We start from the raw sequence: 23,002 nt of genomic DNA on the forward strand, positions 1-23,002 counted from the left end.
GTACTTCACCACTCTCTACCTCTTCCGTCCTTCTACTGCCCCACTCCGTATTTAACTGCTCTCTACCTCTTCTATCTTTCTACCTCACTGCTCTGTACTTCACTGCTCTACCTCTACCATCCTTCTACTGCACCACTCTGTACTAGGGGTGGGCGGCCAGCTACGCTCCGTGCACGGAGTGCCGTCTCCTACGCATTTTGCGTAGCGGGCGTAGCCAGGCGGCACTACGCGCGCTCCGCAGACGGAGCGTAGCCGGCCGCCACCCGCCTCCCTCCCGCCCTCCCTAAATACATGAATAAAAGTATGAAAAGCTATTAAAAACACTTACCTTGTCTGCCGCGTCCCCGGGGCTCCCTCTCGCCGTCCCGTGATTCTCGCCGCCATTTCGGGTCCTAATGCGCATGCGCGGGCGGCCGCGCATGCGCATTTCTCATGAGGAATGCGCATGCGCGGCCGCCCGCGCATGCGCATTAGTACCCGGGTCGGTGGCGGCGCGAATGGCGGGACGGCGAGAGGGAGCCCCGGGGACGCGGCAGACAAGGTAAGTGTTTTTTTTTTTTCAGAACAAAAGAGGTAAGTGTTTTTAATAGCTTTTTATACTTTTATTGATGTATTTAGGGAGGGCGGGAGGGAGGCGGGCGGCGCGGAGTGGGGCTACGCGGAGTGCGCGGGTGGGCGTAGTTATGTGCCCACTTCGCGTAGCTCTGCGGAGCCCAACTCCGCACACTACGCCCAGGGTTACTCTGTACTTAACCTCTCTCTGCCTCTTCCATCCTTCTACTGCCTCACTCTGTACTTCTCTGCTCTCTACGTCTTCCATCCTTCTACTGCCTCACTCTGTACTTAACCGCTCTCTGCCTCTTCCATCCTTCTACTGCCTCACTCTGTACTTCTCCGCTCTCTACCTCTTCCATCCTTCTACTGCCCCACTCTGTACTACACTGCTCTCTACCTCATCCATCCTTCTACTACCCCACTCTGTACTTCTCTGCTCTCTACGTCTTCCATCCTTCTACTGCCTCACTCTGTACTTCTCCGCTTTCTACCTCTTCCATCTTTCTACCTCACTGCTCTGTACTTCTCCGCTCTCTACATCTTCCATCTTTCTACTGCCCCACTCTGTACTTCACCTCTGTCTACCTCTTTCATCTTCCTACCTCACTGCTCTGTACTTCTCCTCTCTCTACCTCTTCCATCCTTCTACTGCCCACTGTGTAGTTCACAGCTCTCTACCTCTTCCATCCTTCTACTGCCCCACTCTGTATCTCACAGCTCTACCTCTTCCATCCTTCTACTGCCTCACTCTGTACTTCTACGCACTCTACCTCTTGCATCCTTCTACTTCCCCACTCTGTACTTCACCTCTGTCTACCTCTTCCATCTTCCTACCTCACTGCTCTGTACTTCTCCGCTCTCTACCTCTTGCATCCTTCTACTTCCCCACTCTGTACTTCACCTCTGTCTACCTCTTCCATCTTCCTACCTCACTGCTCTGTACTTCTCCGCTCTCTACATCTTCCATCTTTGTACTGCCCCACTCTGTACTTCACCTCTGTCTACCTCTTCCATCTTCCTACCTCACTGCTCTGTACTTCTCCGCTCTCTACCTCTTCCATCATTCTACTGCCCCACTCTGTACTTCACCTCTGTCTACCTCTTCCATCTTCCTACCTCACTGCTCTGTACTTCTCCTCTCTCTACCTCTTCCATCCTTCTACTGTCCCACTGTGTACTTCACAGCTCTCTACCTCTTCCATCCTTCTACTGCCCCACTCTGTATCTCACTGCTCTACCTCTTCCATCCTTCCACTGCCTCACTCTGTACTTCTACGCACTCTACCTCTTCCATCCTTCTATTGCGGAAGAAATGAAATCTTCATTCTCAGGGAATACTTACTAATAGAAAAAAGAACTTGGCACAGAAGCTGAAAATATGAAAAGACATCTTTATTAAATTTAATAAGTGAGGCCACGTCACAGAGAAGCCGTAGCAACTGAATGAGGTAGTCTCAAGAGAACAGTGCACAGAGGCCTTTTATATGCTTAGGGTTACAAAACTCAGCATAAAAGAAAGGGGCAGTCCTTGCTTTTGCAAGCATGCAAAATGCCTAACATTCCTTCTTACACAAGCCGGACAAACCCATAATAAAAGGACCACAACCCATATCATAAACAGACCATAAAAGAAGGAACAGAAAACAGATGCAGGATAAGGGGTGTGTGTGTGTGCATACAAAACTCTACAATGTCCTGTGCTTTGATCCTCAATCTTGATCAGCTAAAGGGCAGGAACTTGTTTAACAAGGTCAGCTTCAGGCAACAGGGTCAGTTCACTCAGGTCAAACCGGAGTCAGCACGAACTCGAGCTAAGGTGTACATGTCCTTAAAAGACTAGTTCAGCCACAGTCATCGGCCTATGTGAGGGCAACCACAAAATGGCTGCCATACACAAAATGGAACCCATGGGTTCAGAATTCACAGAACCTCATTACCCCACTCTGTACTTCACCGCTCTCTACCTCTTCCATCTTTCTACCTCACTGCTCTGTACGTCACCACTCGGTACTTCACCGCTTTGTACCTCTTCCATCCTCCTACTGCCCAAACTCTGTACTAGACCGCTTTCTACCTCTTCCATCTTTCTAACTCACTGCTCTTTACTTCTCCGCTCTCTACCTCTTCCATCCTTCTACTGCCCCACCCTGTACTTTACCCCACACTGCTTTACACTAACTCCTGAGGCTTGAGCCGGGAGGTTTACTTTTTAATCTTGCTATTTGTTTTAATACTGTTGGAATATTTCCCCGTGTGTCCTCTCCCTTCCCCCGGGACTTTGGTCTACGAGCGCGCTGCTTTCATTGAGGCAAGATCGGAAAAAAATAAAAAAGAAAGCATTTATTTTAACATCGCATGTATGCGCCAGACAAAGTAAGGGGCTTTTAAAACATTCTTACCGCCCTTGTCAGTTGGCAGACTACTTGCCTTTACCTTGTGGGTGTGGCCGATTTACTGGCCGCCATTTGCGGGGACTGACAGGGATAGGGTAGCGGCCATCTCTGTGAGGGCTCGCTGTGCACGTCGCTCGGACGACGGCATAAAACCAGTGGAGGCACGTGAGTCACTACTGCTTTACACTAACTCCTGAGGCTTGAGCCGGGAGGTTTACTTTTTAATCTTGCTATTTGTTTTAATACTGTTGGAATATTTCCCCGTGTGTCCTCTCCCTTCCCCCGGGACTTTGGTCTACGAGCGCGCTGCTTTCATTGAGGCAAGATCGGAAAAAAATAAAAAAGAAAGCATTTATTTTAACATCGCATGTATGCGCCAGACAAAGTAAGGGGCTTTTAAAACATTCTTACCGCCCTTGTCAGTTGGCAGACTACTTGCCTTTACCTTGTGGGTGTGGCCGATTTACTGGCCGCCATTTGCGGGGACTGACAGGGATAGGGTAGCGGCCATCTCTGTGAGGGCTCGCTGTGCACGTCGCTCGGACGACGGCATAAAACCATACGTCGATGGCTCCGCGCAGCGGACGCGCATTGCGGGCGTGCCGTTCACGCGCCGGAGTCACGCCAGAGTCCAGCCCGTCTGCGCCCGTCCGCGAACGACCGGGGCTTGGGGCAGGACTCTATGGTGCGACCCATCCTGATACTGCAACAGCCTTAAGCAGTAGTAGAAAACGAATACAATATTCCACATCAGTTCTTCACAAACTAGGTAAGCCCCTTTGCAAAGCTTGCCTCCACACCTTTGATCCTGTCGCAATACCCATATCCTGTAGCCTATGTAACCAAACACTTCCCATAATTCATAAGACTGTAGGAAAAAAAGCCAACTTGAAGATGGCACTTCTAAATTGTAGGTCCATGCCGAAACACAAACTGGAAATTCACGACCTACTAACAAACAAAGATGTAGATGCCATGTTTCTCACTGAAACATGGCTAGAAGAATCTTCCTCTCCGGATATTCTGGAAGCCATACCTCCGGAGTACAGCCTTCTAAGAATTGATAGGCAAAAGCAACGTGGAGGTGGTCTTGCACTTATTTGTAAGGCCGAGTTAGAATGCACACTTACCAAATCCACCATAAGTAATAGTGAATGCGGTATTTTTTCAATCAAAATTGACCCTACCACCACGATTACAGGGTTACTCATTTACAGGCCTCCAGGAAATGCAGCATCTTTCTGCAGCCATCTTATTGAAACAGCCACTCAGTTGGCAGTCAGACATAACAACTTAGTTATTTTAGGGGATCTTAATCTTCATTTTGAAGACAGAAACTCCAATGAAGCGCAATTTCTTATGGCCGCACTCAATTCGTTAGATCTACAACTTCTTTCCACAACCCCCACACACCAACAGGGACATCTTCTAGACCCTATTTTTGGAAATTGGGATGGCATAAAGACCTCCCCCCCAATTCCCTTGATCTGGTCTGACCATAGTATGGTGCCTTTTGAGATAGTAAGAACTTCCACTAATACTCTATCTACTAAGATCCCTCCCCTCAAACGACGAAATTGGAAGAGATTCAATACTGAACTCTTTGCCATCAGGCTAGCGGAACAATCCCCACCTAAAGGCAATTCCTTGCAAGAGGTCTGGGAAAAATACGAACAATGGTTAGAGGCAGCACTTGATAAAATTGCCCCCTGGACCACTAAACCGCCATCGAGACAAACTAAAACGGCTCCATGGTTCTCAGAAAAGCTCCGAATGGCAAAAGCCCAATGCAAATCAATAGAGCGGAAGTGGAGAAAAAATTACGCTCCCGAACTTAAAGAAAGCTACAGAATTGAGCTAAAAAAATACCAAAAAATGGTCAGAGCCGAGAAAAGTCAGCATTATAAAAGTAGAATTGAGGAGGCAGAGAATCCTACAAAAGAGTTGTTTAGCATCTATAAAGAACTTACTACCCCCAAGCGGTTAGACACTCAAGACACATACTCTGCTGAGATATGTGAAAAAATTGCAGATTTCTTTGTAGAGAAAGTAGATAAAATTCATACAACCTTTGTAAATAATGATACTCTGGCAAATAGTAACGTAAACAATAACATCATCAAGGTACATAAATCTTCACTTACCAGCTTTGCAATCCCGAATAATCAAGATCTATTGAAGATCATCAATGGAATTCACTCGGGCTCCCCTACTGACATTTGCCCTCCAGAGCATTGTAAGGGAATCATGGAAAGTGTGCTGATTGACCATATCAGCTATATGATCACTCTATCCTTCCAGGAAAGCTATGTACCTGAAACCTGGAAAACTGCACAGATGATGCCTCTTAAAAAAAAGCCGAATATCCACTTGTCTCATTTCTCAAATCTGCGGCCTATTTCACTTCTCCCGTTCTGTGCTAAAGTCATAGAAAAAGTGGTTAATACACAACTTATGGAGTTCTTGGAGAAAGAAGCTCTCCTCCACCCTTCCCAGTCAGGATTCAGATCGGGCTACTCTACGGAGTCAGCAGTTCTTTATTCGACTGAATACATCCGGAAGATGGTGGACGAGGGCGAGACGGCAGCGTTGGTCCTATTGGACCTAAGTGCAGCATTTGACACCGTGCTGCACTCAACGCTGCTATCTCGCCTCTCGGATCTGGGAGTCAATGGTCCGGCACTCGCGTGGTTTCGGTCCTTTCTGACCAACAGAACGTTCCAGCTGCATTGCCCACCCTTTAGATCTTCCCCCCGCAGTGTAAGCCATGGGGTTCCACAGGTCTCCGGTCTGAGCCCAACTTTATTTAATATCTATATGGAACCCCTGGCACACGTGGTGGAGAGTTACGGGGTGGGCATTGTCAGCTATGCTGACGACACCCAGTTAGTGTTCAAATTGACGCCTAACTCGGATGAACTGGCCACCAACTTCTCAAACTGTTTGTTGGCCGTTTCTATCTGGATGAACAACAATTGTCTCCGACTGAACGGAGACAAGACAGAAGTCTTAGTGGTGGGAAGAGAGACCCCTATATGGTCTCAGACATGGTGGCCCAGTGAACTGGGCTTACCACCCACTCCCGTAGAGGCGGTCAAAAATCTGGGTGTCATGCTGGACTCAGACCTTTCTGGCAAAACCCAAGTTAACAAAGTCACTGGAAAATGTTTGGGCATTTTAAAAATCCTTCGAAAAGTATTAGACTTGATTCCCATTACAGCTAGAAAAACCATAGTCCATGCGCTAATAACACCCCATCTGGACTATGGGAACGCCCTCCTTATAGGTCTCAGCCAGAAGGGCCTTCACCAACTCCAATGTGTACAAAACACAGCTGCCCGACTGGTGCTAGGCCTCCCTAAAAGAACATCAACCAAATCTGCTCTATCCAATCTCCATTGGCTCCCCATCAAAGAGAGGATAAAATTAAAAACACTTTGCTATGCCCACCGCATCGCTCAGAATAAAGGCCCCGAATATTTGAAAACCCTTCTCATCACACATCGCCCAACAAGAGATCTTAGATCTTCAGGCAAGATGCTATTTAAAATTCCCCGCATCATAAAAGCCAAAATGGGAGGCAGATCCTTTCGTCATTTGGCGACTAAATACTGGAATGCCCTCCCTCTCCATTTACGAATGGAGCCGTCTGAAGTTAGATTCAGAGCACAATTAAAAACCCATTTGTTCCTCAGTCTGTAATTTCCCCGGATGATATCCACAGCTTCTTCCCTTGGGACTGGATGTACTGCAGTTAGCGCGGGGACACACAGTTTTGTGCAGCCAGGCGCTTTACAAATGACATATTATTATTATTATTATTATTATTACTTCACCTCTGTCTACCTCTTACATCTTCCTACCTCACTGCTCTGTAATTCTCTGCTCTCTACCTCTTCCATCCTTCTACTGCCCCACTCTGTACTTCACCGCTCTCTACCTCTTCCATCCTTCTACTGTCCCACTCTGTACTTCACCGCTCTCTACCTCTTCCATCTTCACCAGTCAGTGAGTCAGTCAGTCAGTCAGTCAAATATCTTTATTTCGGTTAATAAAAACCATAAAAGCAATGCAATACAGAATTCATTTTGTACACATTATATACACATTAACATTTGTACAGAAATAAGATATACACATGATTGCAGTTCATTTAAACAATCTAAAAACAGTTAAAATCTTTGATACAAAGAGAGAGGGGACAAAATCAGTGTCATAAATAAAAGTCAAACCCAATTTTCCAAACAATCCTCAATATGTTATATGTCCTCATGGTAGTGAGTTCTTCTGGGTGAGTCTAATTTTATTTATATGTGCTGCTGCTACCAAAAAGCTGGCTACACTGTAAGTAACCTGCATAGAATCAAGCATTTGTAAATGTAGAAGAGCAGGCCTCACCTGGACGAATTTTAGTTCCTTCAGAACATGGTATAAAAAATTTTTACGGGCCGCCAAATAGTGCATCACTAAGTGGAGCGTGTCCTGTGTAGAAAAACTATCACAGGTGCAGGGTGGAGTATCTTCGGGGGTCCCCCACTTCAGATAGGTACCAAGTGTGAGGTGGATGAGGTTGAACCTGAATCTGACTAAAAGGAAACGATGGTGAGAATTAGTCACGTACTTCAAATAAGGTTCCATGACTGGGGAGATCACAAGTTGATAAATTGATCTCACCGTAGGTTTCCTGAGTTCAACCTCCTCCCTTTCCAACTCAAGTAAGTTGAGGAAATTGCGCTTAATCCACCCTACATCCTCATCCCTGAGACCCTGTGGTGATAGATACATTTCCGGACGCCCCAGCCTCACGCATGCCGCTCTAACATACACAAGCCAGGGTATTCTATCCACTCTATCTAGGGCCATACAGTCCTTGAGTATCAGGTGGTTAAGCGTGATCTCCTCATTTAACCAGGTTTTAACCCATCGTAATAAAGGGGCCATTTTTAAGTAATCAGAAATATACCCCAAACCTACTTCACAGTGGATGGAATATGTGGGGGATGATTGAGGGAGTGACAGAAGGGAGCGTATAAACGTGTTTTCTATCATTTGGATCCCTGTTGTTGGAACATAGCCCCAAATATCGGCCCCATAAGAGGCAATTGCTATGCACTTTGATTTATAGATACGGATCATAGCCTCCATAGGTCTCGCACCCAATCTTTTTGAAAAATTAATAAGGGCTGTGGTAGATCTTGCAACCACATTGCCCTTGAGTTTTAACTGGGGGCCCCAGTTCCCTCTTTCATCAAATATAACACCTATATAACAAAAGAAGGGTACCCTAGAGATTGGCGTTCCATTGCATCTAAAGGTTGTGATCTTCATGTTTTTCCAACGTAAACCAGCCACCATTACGTGGGATTTTGAGGTGTTGATTTATAAGTCTAAGGCCTCCATAAAGGAGCCAAAATGATCCAACAATCTTTGTAATCCAGTACCTGTTCGGGCAAGTCCGCGTACAGGAGGACCGGGATAGCCGACCCTCCCATACGCGGGACGTCCAGGGTGGCCAGGTCTAGGTATTTGCCCAATGAATTAATGTAGAGCGTAAATAGGAGAGGGGCCAGAATGCAACCTTGTCTGACCCCTCTTCTTGATCTAAATTGCTCAGTACATCTGCCATCCCTTGTTACCCTAACAGAAGCCGACGAGTTCTGGTGAAGACCTTTTAAAAATTAACCAACGTGATGTCCAAACCCATGTCCCGCAAAATAAACCATAATTTAGAACGATTAACCAAATCAAATGCGGAAGATAGATCCATAAAACCCAAATATAGAAGCCCCTCCTTGACCACTGTGTACTTACTAATAATAAAATGAAGATTTAGGCCCCAGTCTGTACTTCACTTCTGTCTACCTCTTCCATCTTACTACCTCACTGCTCTGTACGTCTCCGCTCTCTACCTCTTCCATCCTTCTACTGCCCCACTCTGTCCTTCACCTCTGTCTACCTCTTCCATCTTTCTACCTCACTGCTCTGTACTTCACCGCTCTCTACCTCTTCTATCCTTCTACTGCCCCACTCGATACTTCACCTCTCTGCCTCTTTCATCCTTCTAATGCCCCACTCTCTACTTCACCGCTCTCTACCTCTTCCATTCTGCTACTGCCCCACTCTGTACTTCACCTCTGTCTACCTCTTCCATCTTCCTACCTCACTTCTCAGTACTGCTCCCCTCTCTACCTCTTCTATCCTTCTACTGCCCCACTCTATACTTCACCTCTCTCTGCCTCTTCCATCCTTCTACTGTCCCACTCTGTACTTCACCTCTCTGCCTCTTCCATCCTTCTACCTAACCCCTCTGTACTTCACAGCTCTCTACCTCTTCCATCTTTCTACCTCACTGCTCTGTACTTCTCCGCTCTCTACCTCTTCCATCCTTCTACTGCCCCACTCTGTACTTCACCGCTCTCTACCTCTTCCATCCTTCTTCTGTCCCATTCTGTACTTCACCGCTCTCTACCTCTTCCATCTTCACCAGTCAGTCAGTCAGTCAAATATCTTTATTTCGGTTAATAAAATCCATAAAAGCAATGCAATACAGAATTTATTTTGTACACATTATATACACATTAAAATTTGTACAGAAATAAGATATACACATGATTGCAGTTCATTTAAACAATCTAAAAACAGTTAAAATCTTTGATACAAAGAGAGAGGGGACAAAATCAGTGTCATAAATAAAAGTCCAACCCAATTTTCCAAACAATCCTCAATATGTTATATGTCCTCATGGTAGTGAGTTCTTCTGGGTGAGTCTAATTTTATTTATACGTGCTGCTGCTACCAAAAAGCTGGCTACACTGTAAGTAACCTGCATAGAATCAAGCATTTGTAAATGTAGAAGAGCAGGCCTCACCTGGACGAATTTTAGTTCCTTCAGAACATGGTATAAAAAATGTTTACGGGCCACCAAATAGTGCTCGCAGAACATCACTAAGTGGAGCGTGTCCTGTGTAGAAAAACTATCACAGGTGCAGGGTGGAACATCTGCGGGGGTCCCCCACTTCAGATAGGTACCAAGTGTGAGGTGGATGAGGTTGAACCTGAATCTGACTAAAAGGAAACGATGGTGAGAATTAGTCACGTACTTCAAATAAGGTTCCATGACTGGGGAGATCAAAAATTGATAAATTGATCTCACCGTAGGTTTCCTGAGTTCAACCTCCTCCCTTTCCAACTCAAGTAAGTTGAGGAAATTGCGCTTAATCCACCCTACATCCTCATCCCTGAGACCCTGTGGTGATAGATACATTTCCGGACGCCCCAGCCTCACGCATGCCGCTCTAACATACGCAAGCCAGGGTATTCTATCCACTCTATCCAGGGCCATACAGTCCTTGAGTATCAGGTGGTTAAGCGTGATCTCCTCATTTAACCAGGTTTTAACCCATCGTAATAAAGGGGCCATTTTTAAGTAATCAGAAATATACCCCAAACCTACTTCACAGTGGATGGAATATGTGGGGGATGATTGAGGGAGTGACAGAAGGGAGCGTATAAACGTGTTTTTTATCATTTGGATCCCTGTTGTTGGAACATAGCCCCAAATATCGGCCCCATAAGAGGCAATTGCTATGCACTTTGATTTACAGATACGGATCATAGCCTCCATAGGTCTCGCACCCAATCTTTTTGAAAAATTAATAAGGGCTGTGGTAGATCTTGCAACCACATTGCCCTTGAGTTTTAACTGGGGGCCCCAGTTCCCTCTTTCATCAAATATAACACCTATATAACAAAAGAAGGGTACCCTAGAGATTGGCGTTCCATTGCATCTAAAGGTTTTGATCTTCATGTTTTTCCAACGTAAACCGGCCACCATTAAGTGGGATTTTGAGGTGTTGATTTATAAGTCTAAGGCCTCCATAAAGGAGCCAAAATGATCCAACAATCTTTGTAATCCAGTACCTGTTCGGGCAAGTCCACGTACAGGAGAACCGGGATAGCCGACCCTCCCATACGCGGGACGTCCAGGGTGGCCAGGTCTAGGGATTTGCCCAATGAATTAATGTAGAGCGTAAATAGGAGAGGGGCGGGAATGCAACCTTGTCTGACCCCTCTTCTTGATCTAAATTGCTCATTACATCTGCCATCCCTTGTTACCCTAACAGAAGCCGACAAGTTCTGGTGAAGACCTTTTAAAAATTAACCAACGTGATGTCCAAACCCATGTCCCGCAAAATAAACCATAATTTAGAACGATTAACCAAATCAAATGCGGAAGATAGATCCATAAAACCCAAATATAGAAGCCCCTCCTTCACCACTGTGTACTTACTAATAATAAAATGAAGATTTAGGCCCCAGTCTGTACTTCACTTCTGTCTACCTCTTCCATCTTCCTACCTCACTGCTCTGTACGTCTCCGCTCTCCACCTCTTCCATCCTTCTACTGCCCCACTCTGTCCTTCACCTCTGTCTACCTCTTCCATCTTTCTACCTCACTGCTCTGTACTTCACCGCTCTCTACCTCTTCTATCCTTCTACTGCCCCACTCGATACTTCACCTCTCTCTGCCTCTTTCATCCTTCTAATGCCCCACTCTCTACTTCACCGCTCTCTACCTCTTCCATTCTTCTACTGCCCCACTCTGTACTTCACCTCTGTCTACCTCTTCCATCTTCCTACCTCACTTCTCAGTACTGCTCCCCTCTCTACCTCTTCCATCCTTCTACTGTCCCACTCTGTACTTCACCTCTCTGCCTCTTCCATCCTTCTACCTAACCCCTCTGTACTTCACAGCTCTCTACCTCTTCCATCTTTCTACCTCACTGCTCTGTACTTCTCCGCTCTCTACCTCTTCCATCCTTCTACTGCCCCACTCTGTACTTCACCGCTCTCTACCTCTTCCATCCTTCTACTGTCCCACTCTGTACTTCACCGCTCTCTACCTCTTCCATCTTCACCAGTCAGTCATTCAGTCAAATATCTTTATTTCGGTTAATAAAAACCATAAAAGCAATGCAATACAGAATTCATTTTGTACACATTATATACACATTAAAATTTGTACAGAAATAAGATATACACATGATTGCAGTTCATTTAAACAATCTAAAAACAGTTAAAATCTTTGATACAAAGAGAGAGGGGACAAAATCAGTGTCATAAATAAAAGTCAAACCCAATTTTCCAAACAATCCTCAATATGTTATATGTCCTCATGGTAGTGAGTTCTTCTGGGTGAGTCTAATTTTATTTATACGTGCTGCTGCTACCAAAAAGCTGGCTACACTGTAAGTAACCTGCATAGAATCAAGCATTTGTAAATGTAGAAGAGCAGGCCTCACCTGGACGAATTTGAGTTCCTTCAGAACATGGTATAACATTTTTTAGGGGCCGCCAAATAGTGCTCGCAGAACATCACTAAGTGGAGCGTGTCCTGTGTAGAAAAACTATCACAGGTGCAGGGTGGAACATCTGCGGGGGTCCCCCACTTCAGATAGGTACCAAGTGTGAGGTGGATGAGGTTGAACCTGAATCTGACTAAAAGGAAACGATGGTGAGAATTAGTCACGTACTTCAAATAAGGTTCCATGACTGGGGAGATCAAAAATTGATAAATTGATCTCACCGTAGGTTTCCTGAGTTCAACCTCCTCCTTTCCAACTCAAGTAAGTTGAGGAAATTTCGCTTAATCCACCCTACATCCTCATCCCTGAGACCCTGTGGTGATAGATACATTTCCGACGCCCCAGCCTCACGCATGCCGCTCTAACATACGCAAGCCAGGGTATTCTATCCACTCTATCTAGGGCCATACAGTCCTTGAGTATCAGGTGGTTAAGCGTGATCTCCTCATTTAACCAGGTTTTAACCCATCGTAATAAAGGGGCCATTTTTAAGTAATCAGAAATATACCCCAAACCTACTTCACAGTGGATGGAATATGTGGGGGATGATTGAGGGAGTGACAGAAGGGAGCGTATAAACGTGTTTTTTATCATTTGGATCCCTGTTGTTGGAATATAGCCCCAAATATCGGCCCCATAAGAGGCAATTGCTATGCACTTTGATTTATAGATACGGATCATAGCCTCCATAGGTCTCGCACCCAATCTTTTTGAAAAATTAATAAGGGCTGTGGTAGATCTTGCAACCACATTGCCCTTGAGTTTTAACTGGGGGCCCCAGTTCCCTCTTTCATCAAATATAACACCTATATAACAAAAGAAGGGTACCCTAGAGATTGGCGTTCCATTGCATCTAAAGGTTTTGATCTTCATGGTTTTCCTACGTAAACCGGCCACCATTACGTGGGATTTTGAGGTGTTGTTTTATAAGTCTAAGGCCTCCATAAAGGAGCCAAAATGATCCAACAATCTTTGTAATCCAGTACCTGTTCGGGCAAGTCCGCGTACAGGAGGACCGGGATAGCCGACCCTCCCATACGCGGGACGTCCAGGGTGGCCAGGTCTAGGGATTTGCCCAATGAATTAATGTAGAGCGTAAATAGGAGAGGGGCCAGAATGCAACCTTGTCTGACCCCTCTTCTTGATCTAAATTGCTCAGTACATCTGCCATCCCTTGTTACCCTAACAGAAGCCGACAAGTTCTGGTGAAGACCTTTTCAAAATTAACCAACGTGATGTCCAAACCCATGTCCCGCAAAATAAACCATAATTTAGAACGATTAACCAAATCAAATGCGGAAGATAGATCCATAAAACCCAAATATAGAAGCCCCTCCTTCACCACTGTGTACTTACTAATAATAAAATGAAGATTTAGGCCCCAGTCTGTACTTCACTTCTGTCTACCTCTTCCATCTTCCTACCTCACTGCTCTGTACGTCTCCGCTCTCTACCTCTTCCATCCTTCTACTGCCCCACTCTGTCCTTCACCTCTGTCTACCTCTTCCATCTTTCTACCTCACTGCTCTGTACTTCACCGCTCTCTACCTCTTCTATCCTTCTACTGCCCCACTCGATACTTCTCCTCTCTCTGCCTCTTTCATCCTTCTAATGCCCCACTCTCTACTTCACCGCTCTCTACCTCTTCCATTCTTCTACTGCCCCACTCTATACTTCACCTCTGTCTACGTCTTCCATCTTCCTACCTCACTTCTCAGTACTGCTCCGCTCTCTACCTCTTCTATCCTTCTACTGCCCCACTCTATACTTCATCTCTCTCTGCCTCTTCCATCCTTCTACTGTCCCACTCTGTACTTCACCTCTCTGCCTCTTCCATCCTTCTACCTAACCCCTCTGTACTTCACAGCTCTCTACCTCTTCCATCTTTCTACCTCACTGCTCTGTACTTCTCCGCTCTCTACCTCTTCCATCCTTCTACTGCCCCACTCTGTACTTTATCTCTCTCAACCTCTTCCATCCTTCTACTGTCCCACTCTGTACTTCACTGCTCTACCTCTACCATCCTTCTACTGTCCCACTCTGTACTTCTCCACTCTCTACCTCTACCATCCTTCTACTGCCTCTCTCTGTACTTAACCGCTCCCTGCCTCTTCCATCCTTCTACTGCCTTACTCTGTACTTCCCTGCTCTCTACGTCTTCCATCCTTCTACTGCCTCACTCTGTACTTCTCCGCACTCTACTTCTTCCAACCTTCTACTGCCCCACTCTGTACTTCACTGCTCCCATCTTTCTGCCTCACTTCTCTCTACTTTACCGCTCTGTACTTCACAGCTCTCGACCTCCTTTCTCTGAGTGAAAACCTCTTTTCTATCTTTACCACCACCTCTCTCCACCTAATCTCTCAATTTACCTTACGTCGTTCATTACCACACTTCCACACCTGTTTCTCTATAATGATCTGTGTTCCCCCTACACCACCTAATCCACTGCCTTACCCTTTTTAGGTCGAGCGACCTATCTCAATGCGCATGTGCGCATTGAGAGCGGGAGCTCGATCTATTGCGGCTTAAACAGAGCTTACCGAGATCAGGCGATTCCCAGGCGATTTCTTCCAGTGCACGTGAAAGCGTGTGCACAATGCCACCAGCCGCTTGCCTCGCATTACCACATCAAAGGCAAGGCGGCCTTGTCTCAGGCCCCTGCTGCTTCACACCCTCATGCCGCTCTCCCCGCTCCGCCCCCTCCCCTGCCCGCCCTGTCGCATTTCTCCTCGTACCGCCGGCCGTGTCTCCTTTTAAGCTAACTCCCTCTGTACCTCTCCTTGCATCCTCCTCTTTACTTCGATTCCTGCCGTTTTCTCTCTTCTCCGGCTGTTTGCTTTGCTTCCTTGTTTGTTTTGAGAATCTGGTCACCCTAACGAGCATGCGCTTCAAAACCATTTCAGCATATCTGGCTGCAGTCTTATTTCACAGCGCCGAACTGTTTACAGCATGTAGCCAGGGTACTGGTTTAGCTTGGTGGTGAATTTTACATTTGATTGTCATCTAATTCCTCTCATGATTGCTCCATTTGTATGCCTGCCTATGTGTTAATGGTGGTGTTCGATTCCACATCATTTCTGTCTGTACATATAGCGCATCGGTACTATGGCTACCCAAGGATAAGGAGCGGTATTGCCGGTGTAGGTACTTTGCATTTCCCTCGCTTTTCTTGACATTTCTTCTCTTCCGTGGCCTCTTCAGCTGTCCACTCTCACCAGCTTTATGCCCCTGAACGCTGGTGTATGAGGACTCGCGTATGACCTTTCATTAATGCCCATTATGACATTATCAATATTTTTAAATGGTTACTGTGAGAGGGGAATTGCAGGAAGCACCAGCGCTTTTGATTTTGATCTTCTGCGGTTGCTATTTTTGGAGGTTTATGCACCCGTCCCGTTTTCTGAATTTGTAAACCGGTTCATAAATAGAACGCAGATCCCCTTGCGAGTTTAACCAGGCATGCTTCGTTCATAGGGAGGCGTTTCAACTTGCTGGATTTTCCAACAATGCTGTACAATAAACCCAAGAATACAATGGGAGGACGAATGGCTTTGCAGCAGGAAGACCGGAACTTTCCCTAAGTACATGACCCCCGCTAGAATAAACCCTGATCCATCAGTGCAATCTCGTGCGCTCACCACCTCCCCACCCTACGACCTCTCCTCCACCCCAACGAGGTACAGGTATCAATCAGAAGGGGATTAAGGGCAAGCTAGCTTCTTACAATGGCGTGAGACATTTCGAAATATCTAGGACTACAAACTCCACAATGCACTTCGCCTGGCTAGGTACAGAAAGCCTTAATAAAAGCTTTTGTTTAGCCCACCTGTAAAAAAAAACGGTATCTATGTTCTTAATGTCAACATTACTTAGCAGTTTTAAACCGAGAAGGTGAAGGCCTCGGGCAGTGCTAATTTACTGTTCTAACTCAAGGTATTATTACCCGACACCCCGGGTGGTTATTGTGGTTCCGTCCATGGCACTCGGTGTGACATTGTGAACAGTGAATTGTCTGCTTATTAGAGGACTGTGGCCAGCCCCAGTCGTAGTGTAGAGCTCAAAGTCGAGTTTGGTTAGAGTGGAACATGTTTAACATAACTTTCACAAACACCAGTTCTCTAGAATACATAACAAACTGAATTCACTTGGCACTTTAAACATTTGATTTACTAGTGACCAACTCATTGTCATTCATATAATCGCCCTCACACGGATGAATGGCTGAGACTGTATATTTCAGACCCGACTAGACAGATCTCATCAGCAGCAGATACACAAATCGGGTCGGTTCCTGGCAGCGGTACCTGTCACATACACGTACAGCCATTGTGAGCTGCCAGTGGGGGATAATATACTGCATTGCTAAACACTTATAAGGTCCCAAAGGCGAGACCTATTGGCTATGCCAATGCTTGTTTTTGCTTGTGATCTTTCTCTACAACTACCTCTTTTTCTCTGTCTTCACTGTCACTCTCTGTACACACCCCATCTCCATTTCTTCTCACCTCTACTTCTTTCTCTTTATAAATCCTTCTACCTCACCTCCGTACCTTGCTGTCTCTTCATATGTACCTCGCTACCTTTGCGTCTACCTCCCTCTCTTACTGACTCCTAGCTATACCCCTCCCCACCCGTCTGCATTTTCTTCTCCTTATCCCCTGCGCTCGCTACTTTTCTTCTCTACTCTAAAACATTTCCAGTCTCTCTATTTACCTCTCTGTATGTTAATTTCTGGTTACTTCACTTTTCTCTACTTATCTTACAGTCTCCTACCTCGCCTACATTCCTACCCCCCATGTCGCTCTCTCCCTCTGTCCCACCTTTCCCTAAATTTTAACTCTCTCACTATGGCATTTTCTTTCCTCTTGACATTATGTCTCCTGGACTCTCCCATTTCTCTTACTCAGCAGAGCTGCGGTCACTGTCTAGCCCCAGAAGTGAACATATAGGAAGAGGAGGGGAGAAACAAGACAGTGGGAAAGGAATAAAGGAGAAACCGATCACATTTTGATAGTGAAAATCCTTGCCGCAATGTTTAATTTTCGCTGTTGCAGTGATCGTGACACTTGTGAAGGGGGGTTTGTTTGTGAATACATATCTGACAATTTAAGCTACAATTGCAAGTGTTTTATGCATATACCTTATTTTAATATTATGCAGTAGTCCACTAAATAGCCTTAAAGTCACCGTTAAGGTCTTTCCTGGTGTCTGATGACCAAACTGTTACATACAGAATTCCATCTTAATTATTACTGTTGCAAGACAAAGCGTAAAAAGAAATGTATTTTATTTTATTTTAGAAGTTTTCTATAGCGCTGTCAAGACCCAAAGGTATCAGAGCGCTTTACAGTAGGAGCATAGTATATAATCAACAGAAACATGACAGTGAGCGATGTACAATAAACGAATGACATAGTATAGAGCGACATAATTGTCATGTAGAGCTTCTTTGGTTTCAGGGTTCTTTAGGATCATGAAAGCTCTATGCTTGCTGTCTGTCCTGTGTTGTCCACATCCTAGGGAACGGGTGAGGAATAAGGATTTGTGTTGACTTTTGAATTCCAAAAAGAGGGTATGGTTCTGATGTGTGGAGGGATGGAATTCCAAATTTTGGGGGCGTTTCCAGTGAAAGAGCAGTCCACTGTTCTTTTCCTTCTAGTTTTAGGTGGAATGAGTAGGAGGGAGTTAGAGCTTCTCAGATTTCTGGCTTGACTTGCTTTTTTGAGTTTTTTTGCCAGATATTCGGGTTTGCCTGTATGGAGGGCTTTGTGGGTTAGGCAGGCCGTTCTGAAGTTACTTTGCATTTCTACTGGAAGCCATTTGAGTTCTTTGAGTGCAGGGGAGATATGATCCGATTTCTTGATGCCGGTGATCATTCTGGCTGCCGCATGTAATGTTGTTTTGATCGGTGCCAGATGCGCTTTAGGAATTCCTGTTAGGACTGCATTCCCATAGTCCAGTCTTGACAGTACCAGAGATTGTGTGGCCAGTTTGAGATCCTTTGTTGGAATATAGGGTTTGATTTCGTTCAGAAGTCTCAGGTTAAGGAATGCACTTTTGGCCGAGTTCTTAATGTGTTTCATCATGTTCAGTTTTGGGTCTAAGGTGATGCCTAGAGATTTGACAGAGTCTGCTAGAGTAAGATTCCCTTTGAGCGCATCACTAGCCTTTAACCATTCAGCGATTTGTGGGTTATCCTCCTTGTTCGAGATGAGGAGTGTCTCGGTTTTGTCTGGATTTACTTTCAAGTGATTGATTGTCAGCCATTCTTGCACATCTTTCAAGACGTCGTTTAATCTATGGATGTCTTTGAGAGAGGTAGTTTCCAGATAGATCTGCGTATCGTCCGCGTAGAGGTGGAAACAGATGTTGGCTTTTCTGAGTAGTTTGGATAGCGGTTCCATGTAGATGTTAAAGAGTTGTGGAGAGAGCACCGAACCTTGGGGGACGCCCTTGTTGACTTGCTGCCTTTCGGAGGTGAAGTTCTTGATTTTGATTTTTTGTGTGCAATTGTGTATAAAGGAGGAAAACCACTTGAGAACTACCTCGCCGAGACCAGCTCTTTCTTGAAGAGCCCCGATGAGGAGTTTGTGGTCCACCGTATCGAATGCTGCCAAGAGGCCAAGGAGAATGAGGAGGCAACATTTGTCAGAGTCTAGTGATCCATGGATATCATCCATGATGTTCAGAATCGCACTTTCTGTGCTGCAACCTTTTCTAAAACCAGACTGGTGGGGGTCCAATAGGTTGATGTTATCCAGGTGCTGTGTTAGTTGATGAAGTACGCAACGTTCGAGTGTTTTTGAGAGTAAGGGGAGGTTTGATACAGGTCTGAAATTGTTCAAATCAGTCGCATCTAGATTGGGTTTTTTCAGCAGGGGGGTGACTTGCCCCATTTTAAGGCAGTCGGGAACCACTCCATTTTTTAAGGAGCTGTTTATGATTTTGCCCCAAAGCGGTGCAAAAGCGGGTTTCATTTTTTTGATTAGCAGGGGAGGAATGGGATCTGAGATATGCGTGGCTTCATCAAGGCTTGATGTGCAGTGTCACTTGTGTTCCCAAACTGCGACAACACTGTCTCTGCTTGCTAGGATTGCCAATCAGTATTTTAATATACCTTGCTTTATATCATTTCTATCTTTATAGGTGTGATATACTTACGTCCAGGTAGGATTCAGCTGGGTCCTTGGTTTCACCAAGCTTTGGCAAAGCATGGGAGGCCAGAGAAATTTCTAGGTGATCGGAGCTGGCACTTCTTTGAAATATTCAGGGTGGGCGCTGGGCTCATGCAGTGTAGGGTGCAGTACACTGGCATAGCAGGGCAGAGCAGGCCTCTCTGGTGAGTTCTCTAGAGAGTAGTGTGGGTGGCCCTCGGCAGCACCAGGGTGCAGAGGACGACCAGGCCTCTCTGGACAGTAGTGGGAGTAGTGTATGGGTTGCTTCTTTTCTCATAGATATAATCTTTATATGCATTTTTGTAACTTCCGCGTGTGCTGCTTAAGTTGCAAAACGTCATTTGTTTTAAAAATTGTTTATGTGAAGGAATGGACACTTTCCTACAAATAAACAATCAATGGGGTTTTGCTGCTTCCATGTGTGCTGCACAACGCAGCACACATGGAAATAACAAAAAAACGAGGAGAAATTCAACATTTCTCCTCATTGTGCCATGGTAAGATCAGATTTTCCCTGGTCTTAATGTTGGCGCTGCCCCATATTAAGGCCACCCTTGTAAATCTGGGGCAGCGTCAAAATCAATGGGTGTTGTGGTGGAACGCCCAGAGCAACACCCATTGCCCTACCCTTTCATGCTAAGTACAGCGTGAAAGGGGGCCTTATTTACAAAGCAGAGGTAAGACACGTTAAGTGGCTTAAGGCTTCCTTGTACTTAACACGAAGCGCCTATCGCCACTGCAATATCGTGAAAAGTGATGTTGTGGTAACGATAGGGGCTTGTAAATATGCCCCTACATCCCACTATCTTTACTTGTGCCACTTCAGTATATTCCAGTACTAAAACCCACACGCAGCTCTGATGGTTTACTCCAATCCTGACTTGCAGCACCCCTTGCTTCCCCCAATGTTTCTTCTATCTTTGGTTGAGAATTTCACACATGTGTATTATTTTATTTCCTCATAGAGAGCACTGGAAGGAGAAGGCACAAAAACTGCGTGAGAAGGTAAAGCGTGTACTCCCCATTGACATCCATCAACCCCACCCGTTGGGGACCTCAACCCTCTTGGAACCCGCTGATGCCCTGGTGTCTGCCTTCTGCCTTGAGGCTTCCAGCCCAGACCTTGAAAGCTTCCAGAGGGCCCTCGCCAACATCACCACCCTGCTGAAGCCTGGTGGGCACTTCCTGATGATCGGGGCACTGGAGGAGTCCTACTACCTTGCTGGAGAGGCCAAGCTGCAGGTGGTACCAGTGACCGAGGCCGACGTGAAGGAAACACTAACGCGGAGTGGATACCGCATCTGTCAGTTCCGGGCCTACATCATGCCGCCTAGCCTGAAGATCGGCGTGGACGACGTGCGCGGGATATTCTTCGTCAACGCACAGAAGCGAGAGCAGCAGTAAACAAGGTCATCACCAATGCTCAGAACATCAAAATCAAACTGAAAGTGACCTGGGACTGTCAAAAAGAATGAAGCTGACCATTTCCTGTCTCTTGCTAGTTCTCTTCCATTAATGTTAATTCATTTTTTGCAAAATTTTCCTAAAATGGTCAAAGCAATTCAATTATACATAACATCTTACTGAGTGTTGTGTCTGTATACAATTTTGCTCTGAAAATATCACTTCAAGTCATACAAATTAGGTCAAGGATACCATATGAGAAAAAACAAACAAAAACAAATGCATGGATTTGATATGGATAGGGGAGAGAAACCATAATACCTATTCTTGTTTTACAATGTAAAAAGGTATGATGAAATACTTTTAACCTAGGGATAGTCAAGTATCTTTAAGGAGGTATTTTTTTTTTTTTTCATTGTTCCAAGCATTTCCAGATAATTATTTCTGAAGAGGGCACCAACATTCTTCAAATCTCTGAAATTCATCAAGAAAATTTACATAATTCTTTGGTCTTACTCTTCTGATCATAATTTTATTTATCTATACATTTCTACTGAATAAGATACTATCTACATATTATATGCATTAAATGCAAATAAAAGCTATTGACCTTCCGGTATTTTGAAATTAATCTGGCTTCAGGGGTTTACAATGTGTCGATACTTTCCATTTTGGGATTGATGTGAAGGCATTTTAGCACAATAAATCACCTCTCGACACCTGTGCAATGTTTAGTTCTGTAGGTATGCAGAATTAATTGTGGATGAATATAGCCTTTTTGGGTGTTGATGATATAATGACCCACGGAGCCTAACGTCCTGGGACTGTAAATGTCTTCTGAACGCTGACACGGCTTTGTAAAATCATAATGAAAAATCCATGTAATTTTATGTTAGACTTTTAGTTTGGTGCAGTTAAAATAAAAATAAAAACGTGTTTTGTTCAAACAGCAAATGCTTATTAAAACAGTAAGTAAAATGCTAGATTGTACTGTTTGGTTGTTCATAGCAAAAAAGAGAAACTCTAAATTCCTCTGTTCAGAAAACAGGTTCTTAATAAAACACGTGTTTCTTTGTGTAGAAGTGAGAGACTCTGAAGCTAACAAAAGGCCCTGATTACAATTAGAATGATATGATATGATAAAGGGAATTTATAGAGCGCGCGTTCACCAGAGGTTTCTTGGCGCTGAGTGGAAGGCTGAGGTGCACAGCAGAGTGTGGAATTAGTTGTAGGCTAGGGAGAAAAGCCAGGTCCTAAGTGCCTTCCTGAACTGGGCATAGGAAGGAAGAAGGCGGAGTTCTGGGGGGAGGGAGTTCCAGAAGAGTGGGGCTTGGGACAAAAATCTCAGGCCACCATGCCTCTTGCGCCTGAAGGAGCAGGGGGACAGGAGATTGGAACAGGAGGAGCGTAGGACGCGGGAAGGGACATAACGGTGGATTCGGGAGGAGATGAAGGAGGGACCCTGGGAGGAGAGGGCTTTGTGGATCAGGCAGCCCAATTTAAAAAGGATGCGCTGGACCACCGGGAGTCAATGGAGGTTCCTAAGAAGGGGTTTGGTAGGACTGAACTTGGCCAGGCCATGGATAAGCCTGGCTGCTTGATTCTGTACAAGTCAGAGTCGGTGGCATTGGTACGCAGGTATACTGACATACAAAGAATTTGCATAATCAATGCGGGACATAACTAGTCCCAGGATGACTTGGGCGAGAGCTTCACGTGACAACAATCTGCTAATTTTCCTAATACGGCGCAGGTGGTAAAAGCAGACAGAGACCACCGAATTGATTTGAGCCCTCATAGAAAGGTCGTTGCTGATGGTAATGCCTAGGCTCTTGACCGAGTTGACAGGGGATGGAGGTGAGCCAAGGGAGAGGAGCCAGAAAGTGGAGTTCCACGGGTTACCTGGGGGCCCCGTAAGGACCAGCTCAGTCTTGTTGGGGTTAAGTTTGAGCTGGTTTGCGTTCATCCAACTGCTGATGAAGGACATGGTCGATTGAACGTTCTCAATAGAGGAGGGGGAGGGGTCAATGTTGAAAATGAGCTGCAGGTCATCGGCATAGTTGAAAATAACTACTGATCTTTGATGAATGTTTAGGTTATGCTTACC

The 23,002-nt window shown here is 45.4% G+C and overlaps 1 protein-coding gene across 1 annotated transcript in view; it reads left to right on the top strand.

Annotated features, from left to right (window-relative positions):
• Nucleotides 1–21,834, top strand: part of PNMT (phenylethanolamine N-methyltransferase) — a 33,716-nt gene extending 11,882 nt beyond the window's left edge. Inside the window, exon 3 of the mRNA XM_078641456.1 lies at nucleotides 20,457–21,834. Within this exon, the coding sequence (XP_078497582.1) occupies nucleotides 20,457–20,895 (439 nt within the window). The 3' untranslated portion in view covers nucleotides 20,896–21,834. The remainder of the gene's footprint in view (nucleotides 1–20,456) is intronic.
• Nucleotides 21,835–23,002: the final 1,168 nt, after the last annotated feature.

This window comes from Lissotriton helveticus, chromosome 5_1, assembly GCF_964261635.1.
Source record: "Lissotriton helveticus chromosome 5_1, aLisHel1.1, whole genome shotgun sequence".
NCBI classification, from domain to species: Eukaryota; Metazoa; Chordata; class Amphibia; order Caudata; family Salamandridae; genus Lissotriton; species Lissotriton helveticus.